Source organism: Thermobia domestica, chromosome 3, assembly GCF_964235325.1.
Source record: "Thermobia domestica chromosome 3, izTheDome1.hap1.1, whole genome shotgun sequence".
NCBI classification, from domain to species: domain Eukaryota; kingdom Metazoa; phylum Arthropoda; class Insecta; order Zygentoma; family Lepismatidae; genus Thermobia; species Thermobia domestica.
The window spans coordinates 29,699,900-29,713,562 of NC_137456.1; the positions used below are offsets into that span (position 1 = coordinate 29,699,900).

Genomic DNA, 13,663 nt, shown 5'->3' on the forward strand with positions numbered 1-13,663 from the left:
TTATATATCATTACTAAAAACACTTTCGGAAGAATAACATTTCAATTATCACTAGGTCTTCTCATGGGAAATATACTATTGTTATTATTTCCAACCGTTTTCCCATTTTTATGAGTCTTCTGAGAAGGTTTTCTGATAAAGGAATGCTTGTGAATTAATTGTCTCTTATGTTACATCCTTGACATTGATTGAGGCTAGATATCAAAGGCTTGGCAATTTCTGCTGCAAGACCTCTTCGAACTGGTTCACCAATTTTTCTACCACAATAGAAATACACGTCTAAAGCGTAGCTATATATAGCATCGCACACCCAAAACTCTTTCATTCATATTTTGCGGGATTTTAAGGCATGTATTGATTAAAAGAACATCTACCTTTAAATGGAATCAACTGTTCGACAAACGATTCAAGGCTAGGCTGTTTTAAATTTCTATATTTGAATCTGTTGACAGACATTGTACCGTTGTAATGCGGGTTTGACTTGGAATTTTGAAACAGTTTTCTGACGGATACATCCCAATCGTCCTGGACGCTAGCCAAAAGTAGAAGTGCTAAAAGGGCTAACATTTCTTCTTTGTGTAACGTGCCCGTTACAAGTCACAGGAAAAAAAAAAAGAAATTATAAAAATAAAAATGTAAAATCTTCGATAAGAAAAATGGTAAAATTACTATTATTGTATTTAATGTTATGTGTTACAGCAAGAGACATAAGCTTATATAAAAGAAATATCATCTTCGAATATTTTTTTTAAAAATTGAGAGAAAGAATTAAATGTAAAAATAACGTTTGTGAGAAGATTTCCTTTGCCTTTCGTAACCGAGAAATTTCAAGGTCTTGGCTTATGCGCTGGTCGTTGACTGCGCATGGTCACGGCTTTGCGGCCGCAAGTAGCTGGCCTCGGCTAGCTGACTTGGGCTGTGTTGTATGAACGGGTAACATCTGGAGGGATTAAGCTGTTCGAATGGATTATGAATCTAAATGGACGTTTCGTGTTGGTTCACGTTTCTTGTATTGAAGTCTTCGTTTGTAGAAGAGTGTGTTATAGAAGGAAATAAGAATATCCATTACAAGTGAGGATTATGATTATAGTGATATTTCATTTTCTTCAATATTTAGTGTATTTGCATATTTTTGAAAAATTAGTGAAAATAGTGTTGCTTGGAAATTCGATAAAAGTGTTGGAAGGGAGGCTTGGTTTAGTTCTCTCTGCTTCTATTAGCAAGCAAATTGCAGAAAGGTGCATGAGTAATACTCAGAATCACGTAATTATAATTGTGTATATATTTTTTTCTCGATTTCGTGAATGTGGGAAATTGTGGATCTACGTCCCATTTTCTCAATTGAGTTTCTAATTGAATTGAGATCATTTACATTGAATCCTGAGCATAACCTCACGTTACAGTGGAATATTCTTGTTTTGATAAGAGAGTCCGAGACGATTGAGGGCAGAGAAACTACAGAAAGTTGAGGTAAAAACGTGGATTTTCAGAGGTGAGTTAATTTTCAATTTTTCTATTAGATTGTCTGTCTACGTCTTTATGTGTATTCTGTGGGTTGTCTTGTTGGCTCCATTTGGTTAGGTTTTCAGTTGAATAATTATCGTGAATAAGCTCGGCAACTCCAGGGGAACAAAGGTGGAGGGATTTGTACCCGAAACCTATGAAATGTGGTATTCATCCTATGTTTATTACAGGTCTGAAATTCATGTTTTTGATTCAAAGAGTAAAATCCGAAAGGCTTATTAATGCTGTTTTTGAATTCTGAAGAATTGATAGTAAAATTTGATTCTTTCTTTTTTTTTTTTAAAAAAAAAAAAGAAAACTTCGTTTGACTTGTTCGTGCTGTTTGGAGTATGTTTGACCGGTTTGTGTTTCAGATGTTTCGATGTTGCAACGCATTCAATTGAGTATAGCAAAGTTGTTTGCGGTTGTTTTTCGTCGGGAATTTTCTATTTTCAAACTAAATTGCGACAAATTAATAAGAATAATTTCTTCTTATGATTAGTATTTGAGACTTTTTCTTCGGTTTGAGAGAAAAGGAAATCTTCACTCGATTAAAGGTACGAATTTATTTCTTATTTTTAAAGAAAGGAATATATTAGTACTAGACAAGAGAGTTCCTAGACTGGCCTTGAGTGTTCATATTAGAGTTAAGTGTGAGAGGTCCTTGACTGGCCTCGAATATTTGCGTCAAACTTCAGAGGTTCCTGACTTGACTGGAGAATTTGCTTATTATTCAAATTTTGAAGATTTTGCAATTCAGCAAACAATTCTTTGGAATTATATTATTTTTTTTTCTTTTCTCAAACTGAGAAATAAAATATTTATTGAATCCAGATTTTGATTTGGCAGCGAGAAGACAGATTAATTATTGTAATTTATTTGTAATAAACATTTATTCCTGAATTGGTTGTGTTGTTATTTGTTTATATATATATATATATATATATATATATATATTTACTGTTAATTTGTGAACTATTACTCCTCTGGATTTCCGAATTGAAACAACAGCCTGAGCTATCCGAATGCTTGCTCGTGTAAAGCCCCTTCTGAGACCAGGCTGGATTGGTTTTTCCCACCTTATCCGCTAGGCTACGGATGGGGGCGTTACATTTGTCGACTTCTCTACATTTCTTTGGAACCTTAGGTGCTGCTAGTCTTCCTTTCTAATTAGATCACAACACAATTTCTACCTAAATGTCATGTGTAATGAATAACTCAAACGCAGCGCGAAATGAATCAGTAAATGTTCCCTGCCGTGGTCCACGAGCTCAACGTATGCTATTGTGAGATCTAGTCTGAGATATTTTTCCCGGAGTCCGTCCGTCTTTGGAACACTATTCTGCACTTACAATGTTCGATGTTCTGCTACTTCCATTTGTATCAGTCAATTTTACTGGCACTTTCACTTGTTTCATTTACACTGGTTATTTTCTATATGGCAATAATCCATATCATTGCGAACATTCGAATCTTCACCATCAATAACTTCGCCAGTGCTCAACCACAGACAAGTATCGCTTTCGTCCTCTTCTTCTAACATTTGTCTAATATTTTCACCTTCCGATAAACTACCCATACTTACAAATCACAGTAATGAATAACACGTATTGAATAGATGTACACCAAACATATGCAGTAAAATTACATTTCGAAAGAAGGACAGAATGGCATCGAACAATGTTTTTAAAATCTTTGCGTGACCTATTTTCAAACATACTAAAAGTGTAAATAAAAATAATATATTCACTCCCTGAATATTACAGTATTATAATACCAAAAAAATTTTGCGTATAAAAAAATTATGAAAGAAATGTGACAGCAATCTAATTGTCACAAGAAAAACTATAATATATAACATTTACTTCAATACTTTGAAGAAAATAAGTGAGAAAATCAGAGTATATATATGGCATAATGAATAATGTAAATTCGGGCTTACAAGGCCCGGATTGTGCACAATCGGGGTATATAAAGAATATACCTTTATGTTTCAAAAATTAAAATTGCAAAATGGAAATAATATCACCGTAATAATTTTGAATGTTCAATTGACGATGTGAAAAAGACTTAGCCTCAGATATATATATTTATGAAACTTTGAGCAGAAAATAATATCTTCCGGGCCTCCCAGGACCGGATTGGACAAATAAGGGTTAAAAGTAATTTCTCTAGACGTTTTGTATATGTACATGTTTAGAATAGTTATCATGGATATCCTTGTTTAAAAGTTGTTTCTTGTATCTCGAGAACAACTTGTTCTTGTTTCACTACAACTTCAGCACTGCGACTGTATAAGACATATCCCTATAGCGTAGTGTCGGATCAAAACCGATAATCGAACCCGGGTCTCCACGCTAAACGCACGTACACTTACTAAACCACGAAGAAGCTAATATCTCGAAATGGAAAGTATAAGAAAAGAGGAGAATTAGGGAAGTTGGAAATTAATATTTTGGGTTTTGATCTTCTATGGCCATTTTAGCCTGTCTTGTATGAGGGATGGCCTCCCCCGGCGAACACACTGCCCGGGGAAATAGGGAAAGAAGAAAGGAAATAGGAGAGACGGAAGGTGACTTCGACCTTTGTGCTAGGTAGCACGCCGACATTTTACGTAGCAAAAACCTCACTCGCTCAAAATGCCTGGACTGAAAATGGTTTTACACTTTTCCAATCGAGTGACCACACGGGAATTGAAGCTGGAACCACTCGCATCAAAGACGAGGTAATTGGCGATTACACTACCCGGAGCTATACGTATAAGAAAATTGACAAATTATGAATGAGCAACCACAATTTACCCAAATGTTATCGAAGTTTTTAGATGATCGTCAGTGGTGTCGCCAGAAATATATTTTCTTTTATTCTGGGGTAAAAGAACATTCGACTAATGTCAAAAAGGTTTCCAGCATTTTGAATTTATTTCTTTTTTAGTTCGACTAGATTCTTTTAGGATTTAAATAACTTGGAGACAATCCAAGTTTTCCCACGGTATGCTGGTAGCGTCCTTGAATCAACAAACTAATGAAAATGAACACCTAAGAACATGTGCTTGAAACACTGGGTTTCAACACTCAATATTAATAAAAATTTACATAGATTTTCAGTACAAAACAAATTTCTCTTCAGTGATAGATTACGCTGTGTAAATTACAAAATACGCTAAAAGTATCATGTGACATTTAACGGTAAATCCTATTCAGACTTGGTTGGATTTAAGTTTCTTTTTAAGGACTGACGTGAACGTACAGTTTAAAGTGAAACTTGCACAAGCGTTCGAATTTGAACGTTGTCCCACCGGGAATCGAACACGAGACCCTAAACACCAAAGATACGCGCGATAGTAACTAGACCATGCATAAGGGTGAAATCTAGTTCATGTCTTTCTTTACTTGAGTGTTGTGTCCATTTTTAATGTTTTGCGTTCTTCTGCAACTGCATCGTTAGGACAGACAGGATATACACTTAATGTTATTAATAATTCCGAATGGCGATGTGGCTATGAATCCGTTTAGTGCATATAACATCACGCAAGATCAACGCTCCCAGTATAAACCATTCCTCACCACTTTATCTCACCTCCAACAGACTGGATTGTAGTATGAAGTCAATGGCTTTGGTTACTGCATTTTCTGTTCTAGACATGACATCAGAGATTCAAAAGAAATCATATATGTTTTGTCGAATACTTTTTAACTCTGAAAATATCCAGACTCCAATTATTATTATTATTAGTAGTAGTAGTAGTTAATATGTATGCAAATCTTTAGGTTTTACGTCTCACGCTTATGCGGGCTAAGTTAAAGGAGACGGTGATGAAGATAAATGAGGAAGATATGAGGAAACAAGAGAATCCTGAGAAAAGCCCCACATACGATATTTGTCCACAACAAAGCTCATTTGGTGCGAGCTGGGATCGAACTAAGGACCCCAGGTAAATACGAAAAGCTAAAGGCGGTTATGATACAAGTTCACAAATCTTGTCTTGAAGAAAAACGGAATTAAATTTGAATGATCCCACAACTTTCTTAACAAAATTGCGATTATATGAAAAACTGTATCTCTGGTAAATAACATTATTCTGCATAGAGCTCTTCAACACGTGGATCTTGTTGTGAGTAATTGCAAGTCAAGAACTTATTTCAATTTTGACTCAAATGTTAATTACATCGTTATGATTTTTCAGCCATCCAAATGTGAACAAACATCACATTTCGTAGGCAGGAAATCAGCTTGATTTCTTAGAGAAGGTAGGAATACTAATTCAAAGACATGCATTACGAAACGTCATAAAACTGTTTACGGAACAATCTATCGAGGAATGATTTTCAGAAATGTAAAAGTAGACTTTACCTTCCTTTTCACTTCCTTTCTCATACCTAAGCAATTTCAATGTGTGTTAAATTACCCTTACCAATTTTTTTAAGAAGTCTGTAATGTCTTAGCTCGAGATGGATTTATCAGAGTAAGAATTTTGGAAAGGTGAATTATTTTAGCTTTCGAAGTAAAATCTAAATACGAACCAAGAACTAAAGAAAATTGTGTCCCCAGGTCTAATGATTTGGATGGGTATGAGTAGAATTTGATGTTAAGCCATTCTCCCTTAGTGAGGTCTTGGTAGCTCTCGGAAATAGGAAAGAGTTGCATATTTTTAAACTTATTTTCGTAAATACGCACACTTTTCAAATAAAAAATATAATTTAATATTCTTTCAATGAAACGTTTTACAAATTCTCATATAACTTCAAATACTTCACCATTTTAGAAAGTGTTTCAGGGAATAAAATTCATTTTTCGAAAAGATGAACCAAACGAAATGAGCCTGTTTGCTTCTCTCTACTAAACGTGCATGAAAAATGCGTTTTCACAGTTCATGAGAGATGGTACTCACAAATTATGATTTAATTCGTAAGTGTAGTTTAGTTTCCATTACTGTTGTGCGTTATTAAATAAGACAAGCAAATGAAATAGAAAATCCTCTATCAAGCTTTAAAATGGATTTATATTATTATTTATTTCTGCATTGATCTTAAATTGTTGAACATTAGTTTCTATAGTACATTTCTTCTCCTTGACTTACTTGTAACATAATGAATGTAGTTCCTGATAGAAAAAGTTGACATTATGAAATGAAAACGAATTTTTGAGAGGAACTGTTGGGAGCTTCTTGAAACAGAGCACCTAACCCCTTACTCTTATAAGTACTTGCGTCAGAGCCGTAAAACACCAATATTCTTCGTTATTTATTGTTCTCTATGATATTGAATAATATTGGCCGTATTATATTACCACTCCCTTATTTTCCTTTTCTGTTCCCTGTGATATGATAGTAATCTGAAGTTTTACTTAAATTTTACACTCTATGCTTGTTTTTACCCTTTCTCATATCCTTTTCATTTTCCATGTATTTTCGAACTTTCCTTGATTGAGTAAATGTTTTTGAGTAAAAAGATGTGGTACACAAACATCCAGCTGCACTCTTTAGCAAGCTTCTTCCAAATGTGTAATGTTGTGTTGTGCACGAAGTAGTCATATGTAGTCGGCGATGCCATGACTGGTTACATTGACCTATCAGTTTTTCTCTACTTTTGGAAAGATTGGTTGCCACTGCAAGGAGCATTTTGTACATGGAAACTTTCAATTCGAAACTTGCCGAACCCAATTTTTGACTATTGTTTTGGATAACGTATCTTGCCCATAAACAGCAGACATTTTCCCACGAACGTATACAGCATTTACGCTTAAAAATGCTGGAAACTTCATTCACATTCACGCAGCAGTACCTTATGTCTGCTGATCAGAAATCCAAAGCTTTCTTCACCTTTATTACCTTTCATTGTCAGCTGTCAAATGATGATAGGTTTGACTAATACCTTAACATTTGAGACACTAAATCTGTCTCAATAATTTTTAGACATTCTAATATTACGACCTGGACGTTAATGACTGAGTCACTTTACTCTTTAATGTAATAGTATAGATTGTCTTTCCTCCTTAACGAACAGAATTTTCGAAAACGCCAAAACATGTAGTCTCTTACTTTCGATTTGGAGTTTAGATACCGACTTATACACCACCAACTCAAGCAAATATTCTCATTTGACATTTTCTGAATAAATTCTCTTAGTCGTACATTCTAATGAAGTAGACCCTTCTTTACATACGAGGGTTGGAAAGAGAAAAGCAGCAACACTGTCCCATCCCCACCAGGGAATTTTGAGCGAGCTGCAGTTGGCAACACTTGTAGCAAGTGGGTGGAGCTATAGAAGGCGGGTGGTGGCGCTAGTGTAGGCGAGGTAGTGATTTTAGTGAAGTGTGTGGAATGCAGGTTGCCAAAGCACACCGCTCTAAAGGTTATGTTTTCCAAGTTAGAACAACGTGCATGGATGTAGATCGAAGTGGTCCGTGATAAAACCGCCACGTAATGTTACTCCGGACTACGTGAAGCATGCTGGAATGACGCATTGCCGTATCGGACTGTGACACGTTGGGTAGCAGCGTTTCGTGCAGAACGTGGCAGTGTGCAACAGGAACCAGGTGGAGGACTGCAGTTGGTCGACAACCGAGTCATTGAATTGAAGCAATCGTTGCTGCATGTGGACAGGAGATGGACTGCGAGGGAATTGGCGAACGAGGTAGCAACATCTCATACCACAGTGTTGAATGTGTTGCACAATATCCTTCGGTACCGAAAAATTGCATCCCCGTGGGTACCGCATCACCTTTCAGAAGTTCAGAAATGGCTGAGATACGCCCTCGCAGATGGTACAGACGGGAAGGTCGCGTGTTCCTGGACAGGATTATCGCACTTAAGGAAACATGGGCGCGCTCGTATGAGCTAGAACTGAAAGGCCAACCAAATGAATGGCTCCACCCATCATCTCCCCGACCCAATAAGCTGTGTCGAGAACCTGGGAATGTGAAGGTAATGGTGATATTGGAATACGATGTACAGGGTGTCATTTTACGGCATGCAGTTCCTCCGAACCAGAAAGTCAATTCAGTGTACTACCGCAGGATTCTGGAAGAACATCTTAGTCCTGCACTCCGCAGGAAGCGACCCAACTTCTTGAGGGATTCACCCATTGTTTTGCATGACAACACCAATTGTCAAAACCCAGGTTTTCTGAAGGACCTGTTTGCACGATGTGGGTGGGAGGTTCTACAGCACCCACCCTAATCTCCCGACATGAGTCCATGTGACTTTCATCTGTTCCCTTTGATGATAAAACCACTGCGAGGGATGCATTTTTGCATCAGAGATGCTATACTTCGAGCTATAGGGCACTCTGTTGCAGACATCAACAAAGAGAGCACCGCTGCTGGTATCCTGCGACTTCCCCTCATCTGGCAACTGATGCAACATGCTGCAAGATGTTTACATTGAAGGCCTGTAGAAGTTTCGTCCGACAAAAGGTTCGTGAATAATTGTCTGTTGCCACTTTTTTCTTTCCAGCCCTCGTACAAGCGTAATTTTCGAACATACTGAAACACATGTATTACTTTTTGTTAAGAATTTAAATACCGAATTTTACACCGACATAAACGAATATCGTTACATTGGTAATTGAAGGGTTCTATGTTATAAACTCGCATAACGGACGGGAAATAATGTTTTTAGAAAGTAAGGTGTAAACTAGAGATGCAAGGGCTCGGAAAAAAACCGGCTTTTTTGGAAAAAAACTCGGTTTTTTCTGCTTTGCTTTTTTGCTTGGGAAATTTTGGGCTTTTTTCAAAATTCTGCTTTAAATCGATAAAGCAGACTTTGATTCGCTTCTCTATAACACAGAAAGTCATTTAATTAGTGGTTGATGCCGATAATAATATAAAACCTCGAAAGTAAACCATGAATTTCGAAAAGATATTTTAAACAATTTTACTTCAACATTTTTACATTATGAATTCCAAAGGATTAACCAATGTATATAATAAACACATTTTAACCTCCTATATACAAAAGTAAGCAGAGTTGGCAAGAACCATGGTTGTTTCTGAAAATGCCAAAAACCCGTTTTGGTGGGGCAGTTTAAACCAGGCTTTTTTGGGGTTTAAACCAGGTTTTTTGATTTAGATATTTTGCTTTATGTATTTTATTACATATTCATAGAAATAAGTTTGTTTCGCCTTGGTGTTATTATTCAACAACGGGGTTATGCTGGAAGAGGTCCCATAAGCTTAAAGAAGTCCGGTCAGTAAATTTCTTAAATTGAGAAACTCCCGCCCTAACCATCGGGAAAATCCCGTCATTCTTTTAAATGTAAAACAATAACGGGAAAATCCTGTAAAATTTAATTTGCATGTAAAATTTAAAGGTCAACGTATTATAATCAGTACGCTAAAACTGAGTGACACACAATCATAGTCAACGTCTTGCGAATAAAATCAGAAAAATAAACACACTGCTGAACAAGACTGCACTTATTTAATATAAAAACACATTTACACGTGACGTTTCGATCTTCTATCCAAGATCCTCATCAGACGTGAGTGTACGTCTGATGAGGATCTTGGATAGAAGATCGAAACGTCACGTGTAAATGTGTTTTTATATTAAATAAGTGCAGTATTGTTCAGCAGTGTGTTTATTTTTCTAAAACTGAGGTATTAAATTACAAATTTAATATGTAGGTATCATTGAAAGTCCTATCCATGCTAATGTTGGAAGCTAAGTAGGCAATCGATAAATTTTACCAATTTTAATCAATATATTTAAGCAACCTTCGCTTCTTTATAAAACAACAGGCATGCAGAAATATATAATTTGGTTTCGTTTTGTATGCTTAGGCTTAACATCCTTACGTAATACAGAGGTTATCAAGGAGAAGACTTTCGCTTAAAGTGACATCCGAAAGAGTACTTGGTTTACACATGAAAGAAGGGTTGTGGTTCGACCGAGAATTGAACATGGGACACCTTGATTAAAAGGTGAAAAGGAAATAAGACTAATGCAGATGGTTTGACATGTGAAACGTCACTATGAAGTTCACACGATTCGCATTTTTGTTCTTTTAATTTTTTTTAGTTTAAACCAGTTATTTAAAAAAAAAACAGCTGGTGTAAACGAGCCAACCCTAAGAGTAAAAACTTCTTTCAAAAAATACACAAATAACTAGCAAAATTGTATGTAGTATTTTTACTTCAAAATATTCCATACCCTCTTTTTGAAACAAAATAAAATTAAAATAAAACATAAGAGAAATACTTAGATTTGTATGATACAATTAAAGGCTGCACATGGTTCTGTATATTCTTGAAATTCTACAGTCAAGTTTTTTATAACCACCATCAAGGGCGCCCATCAGGGGGGTTAAGGGGGCGCTTGCCCCCCTAGAGGAAAATGTACTTCAGAATATTGAAAATCCAATAGGATTTTTACATTAGTTACAGCAAAATTTGAAACTATTTTTGAAACGTCGCTTATACTTCCCCTCCTTGGAACCACAACATGGGCGCCCATGACCACCATCACGGTTTACCCAGTCCTCAAGTTTTCTGAATTTTTAACAAGAGGGATTCAACATATCATTACGGAACAAAAAAAAAAAAGACTACGGAATATATTTAAGTTAAGCTAAATACAACTGCACAACAAACGTGACTGAGTGGTTGGCTTTTGCGCTTCTATCGGGAAGTCCGGGATTCAACCCAGCATTCGACCATTCTGACAAAGCCTTCCTTCATTCCATCTGAGAATGTAGAAATAGTGCGTGTACTGGCCGACTAGGAGTGTAGGAGTTGGCCGAATTCCTTTCTTATTGTTTTTAAATCGTTATTATTACTAATTACCAGCAGTGACGGTTTTGCGAAGGGTAGAGGATCGGTCTTTCGGACTGAAGCCTGTTCTCCAAAGATGTGGAATGTCTAAAACGAACGAAATATCTATTAGTTATGCCTTTACTCATAAACTTTAAGCTCCCGTCAAATAAAAATTACGAATGTTTAGAAAAACTAAACATTAGTAGTAAGAAAACCCCTCCCAAAACACTTTTTTTAAATTCGCCACTGATTCTCAGTATAAAATGATCTTCAAAGTTGTATCCGGAAGATTATTGCTAAACATATAAACGAAACGAAATATTAGTTATGCCTGTACTCATAAACTTCAAGCACCTCCCAAATAAAATTAGGACTTTTTAAAAAACGAAACAATCAGAGAAACCCTCCCAAAGTACTTTTCTAAATCCGCTATTGATTATTTGTATAAATTGGTATTCAAGGTTGTATCTGGAAAATTATTGCTAAATCATTGCACAACTACAGTATAACAGAAATGTGCAAATACGGATATATAGAAAAACGTAAGTTTAACTTTCGTGCTAGAAGCTGGAGTACTAAGCTCTTAGAAATGAAACACGGATGACAAACTAAAATGATCTAGAGAAGGAAAAAAATGTCGATAACTCAAAAGTTAAAATAAAGTTAAATAACCTGTAAAATTGCCCTCAAATACTACATTCTTCATGTTAGCTTTAATTCGTAAAATATGTGCTCCATCCATCTTGATGGTGAATTACAGAGCTAAATATGGCATTCCGGTCGTGGAAATCTTATCTAACTATAGAATATACTATAAGAAAGCTATTTGGATAGAAAAATCATGAAAATGAAAAAAGCCAAAATTTCCAAAATTCTCGGTTTTTTTCCAAAAAAGCCGGCTTTTTATGTGAAAAAAACCATCGATTCAAAAAAGCCGGCTTTTTTGCATCTCTAGTGTAAACACTTCAAACATAGATATTTCCTTTATTTAACGTTTGCACATGTGGTCCCTCCAAGAAAACATAGCTTTATTCTTTTTTTTTCCACAAAATGCAAGGAAACTAACAGTTCGTTTCACTATAACACAAACATGGATGTTTTTAAAAAGCTTTTAAAAGCACCTTTTAGGGAGAACGACTTTGTGGGGTTCTCCTGTATATGTATCACAGCAGTTTTATGATAAACTTTTTGAAAATGAATAAAGAAACGTAATTACGTAGTAAGGAATAGAGATGAAATAAAGAGAACAGGATGTGTGTAACAATAATATATTAAGATAGTCCATGTACGAGTATTATGTCGATACTGGATATGTAACAATCCTAGGCATAGAGACAGTCTATGTATTATGTACAGCTGGATATATTAATGGACGATTCTTTCCAAATATGTTCTTCTATTGTGTAAACAGTTTTTCAAAAAGGTTATCCGTCATGTTCCTTAGGGAGAGAGATTGAGTGGGTCAAGAGGGTCAAGATTTCTGAGTGTATCATTGGTCGTGGGTCAACAGCATGACCCACTTCGACTCATCACCCACCGTGACCCACCACCCACCGTGATCCACTGCGACCCTCCACCTACTATGACCCATTGCGATCCAGCATCCACCATGACCCACTAAACCTCCGACTCACTGTGACCTTCCGACCTACTCTGCTCACAGCAATGTAGACACCATCTTCTGAAGACTGGTGAATTCGTCTACGTTTTACTTCCAAGGCCTCCATTTCCCTTCCTCTTTTAGTTGTTTCTGTTTACTTACCTGAGATGAGTATATCTAAGTGAAAAAAGAACTTCAGGCACTTTCGGCTATAGATATTTGTAATTGTAATAGTAGCAATAGGAATTATACTACTACCTGTCTTTCAAGACATGCAGTCTGTGAGTTTTTAGAGGAGTTAACTACTTGCAAAACTACATTTTTGAATCTCTGTAATATATAAATTATTATATAAAAATTAATGTAACTATGTATGCCTAATCATCACGGACAAATAGGAAAGTCAAATGAAATTATCTTTGGTATTAAGTTAGGTCTTAGTCAAACTGGGATGTTATATTTCGGTTTCATTATAATATATATCCTAAGGGAATAGTGGGGATCCGAATTTTTTGCAAAAAAAAAAAAGATTGTTTCTAGGGATGGGCACGAGCAATTTCGAGCAAGTTTTCTTTGAAACTCTACAAGAATTCAAACAGAATTTTTTAAGCTCGTCTTGAGAACTCGGTCAAAAAATATCCTCCAAGTTGACTCGAAACTCGACTCGAATTTGGGCCGAGTTTCGAGTGGAGTCGAGTCAAAACGAACCAATTTGAGTTAAACCCTCTGTGTAGTTCCAAGTACTCCTTTCAAGTATAATTCATCGACAATATAATTATCAATGATACTGCTATTATTATTATT

General features: G+C 35.9%; 1 protein-coding gene across 1 annotated transcript; it reads left to right on the forward strand.

The window, feature by feature from the left end:
- Window positions 1-8,242: 8,242 nt before the first annotated feature.
- On the forward strand, window positions 8,243-8,683 carry LOC145681718 (uncharacterized). The gene has a single exon (XM_081753331.1). It carries the CDS (start codon window positions 8,243-8,245, stop codon window positions 8,681-8,683), a length of 441 nt encoding a protein of 146 aa, XP_081609457.1.
- Window positions 8,684-13,663: the final 4,980 nt, after the last annotated feature.

Bases quoted from the DNA above. Each gene is read 5' to 3' on its own strand.
- LOC145681718 (XM_081753331.1), top strand. From the start codon at position 8,243: ATGGCTGAGATACGCCCTCGCAGATGGTACAGACGGGAAGGTCGCGTG.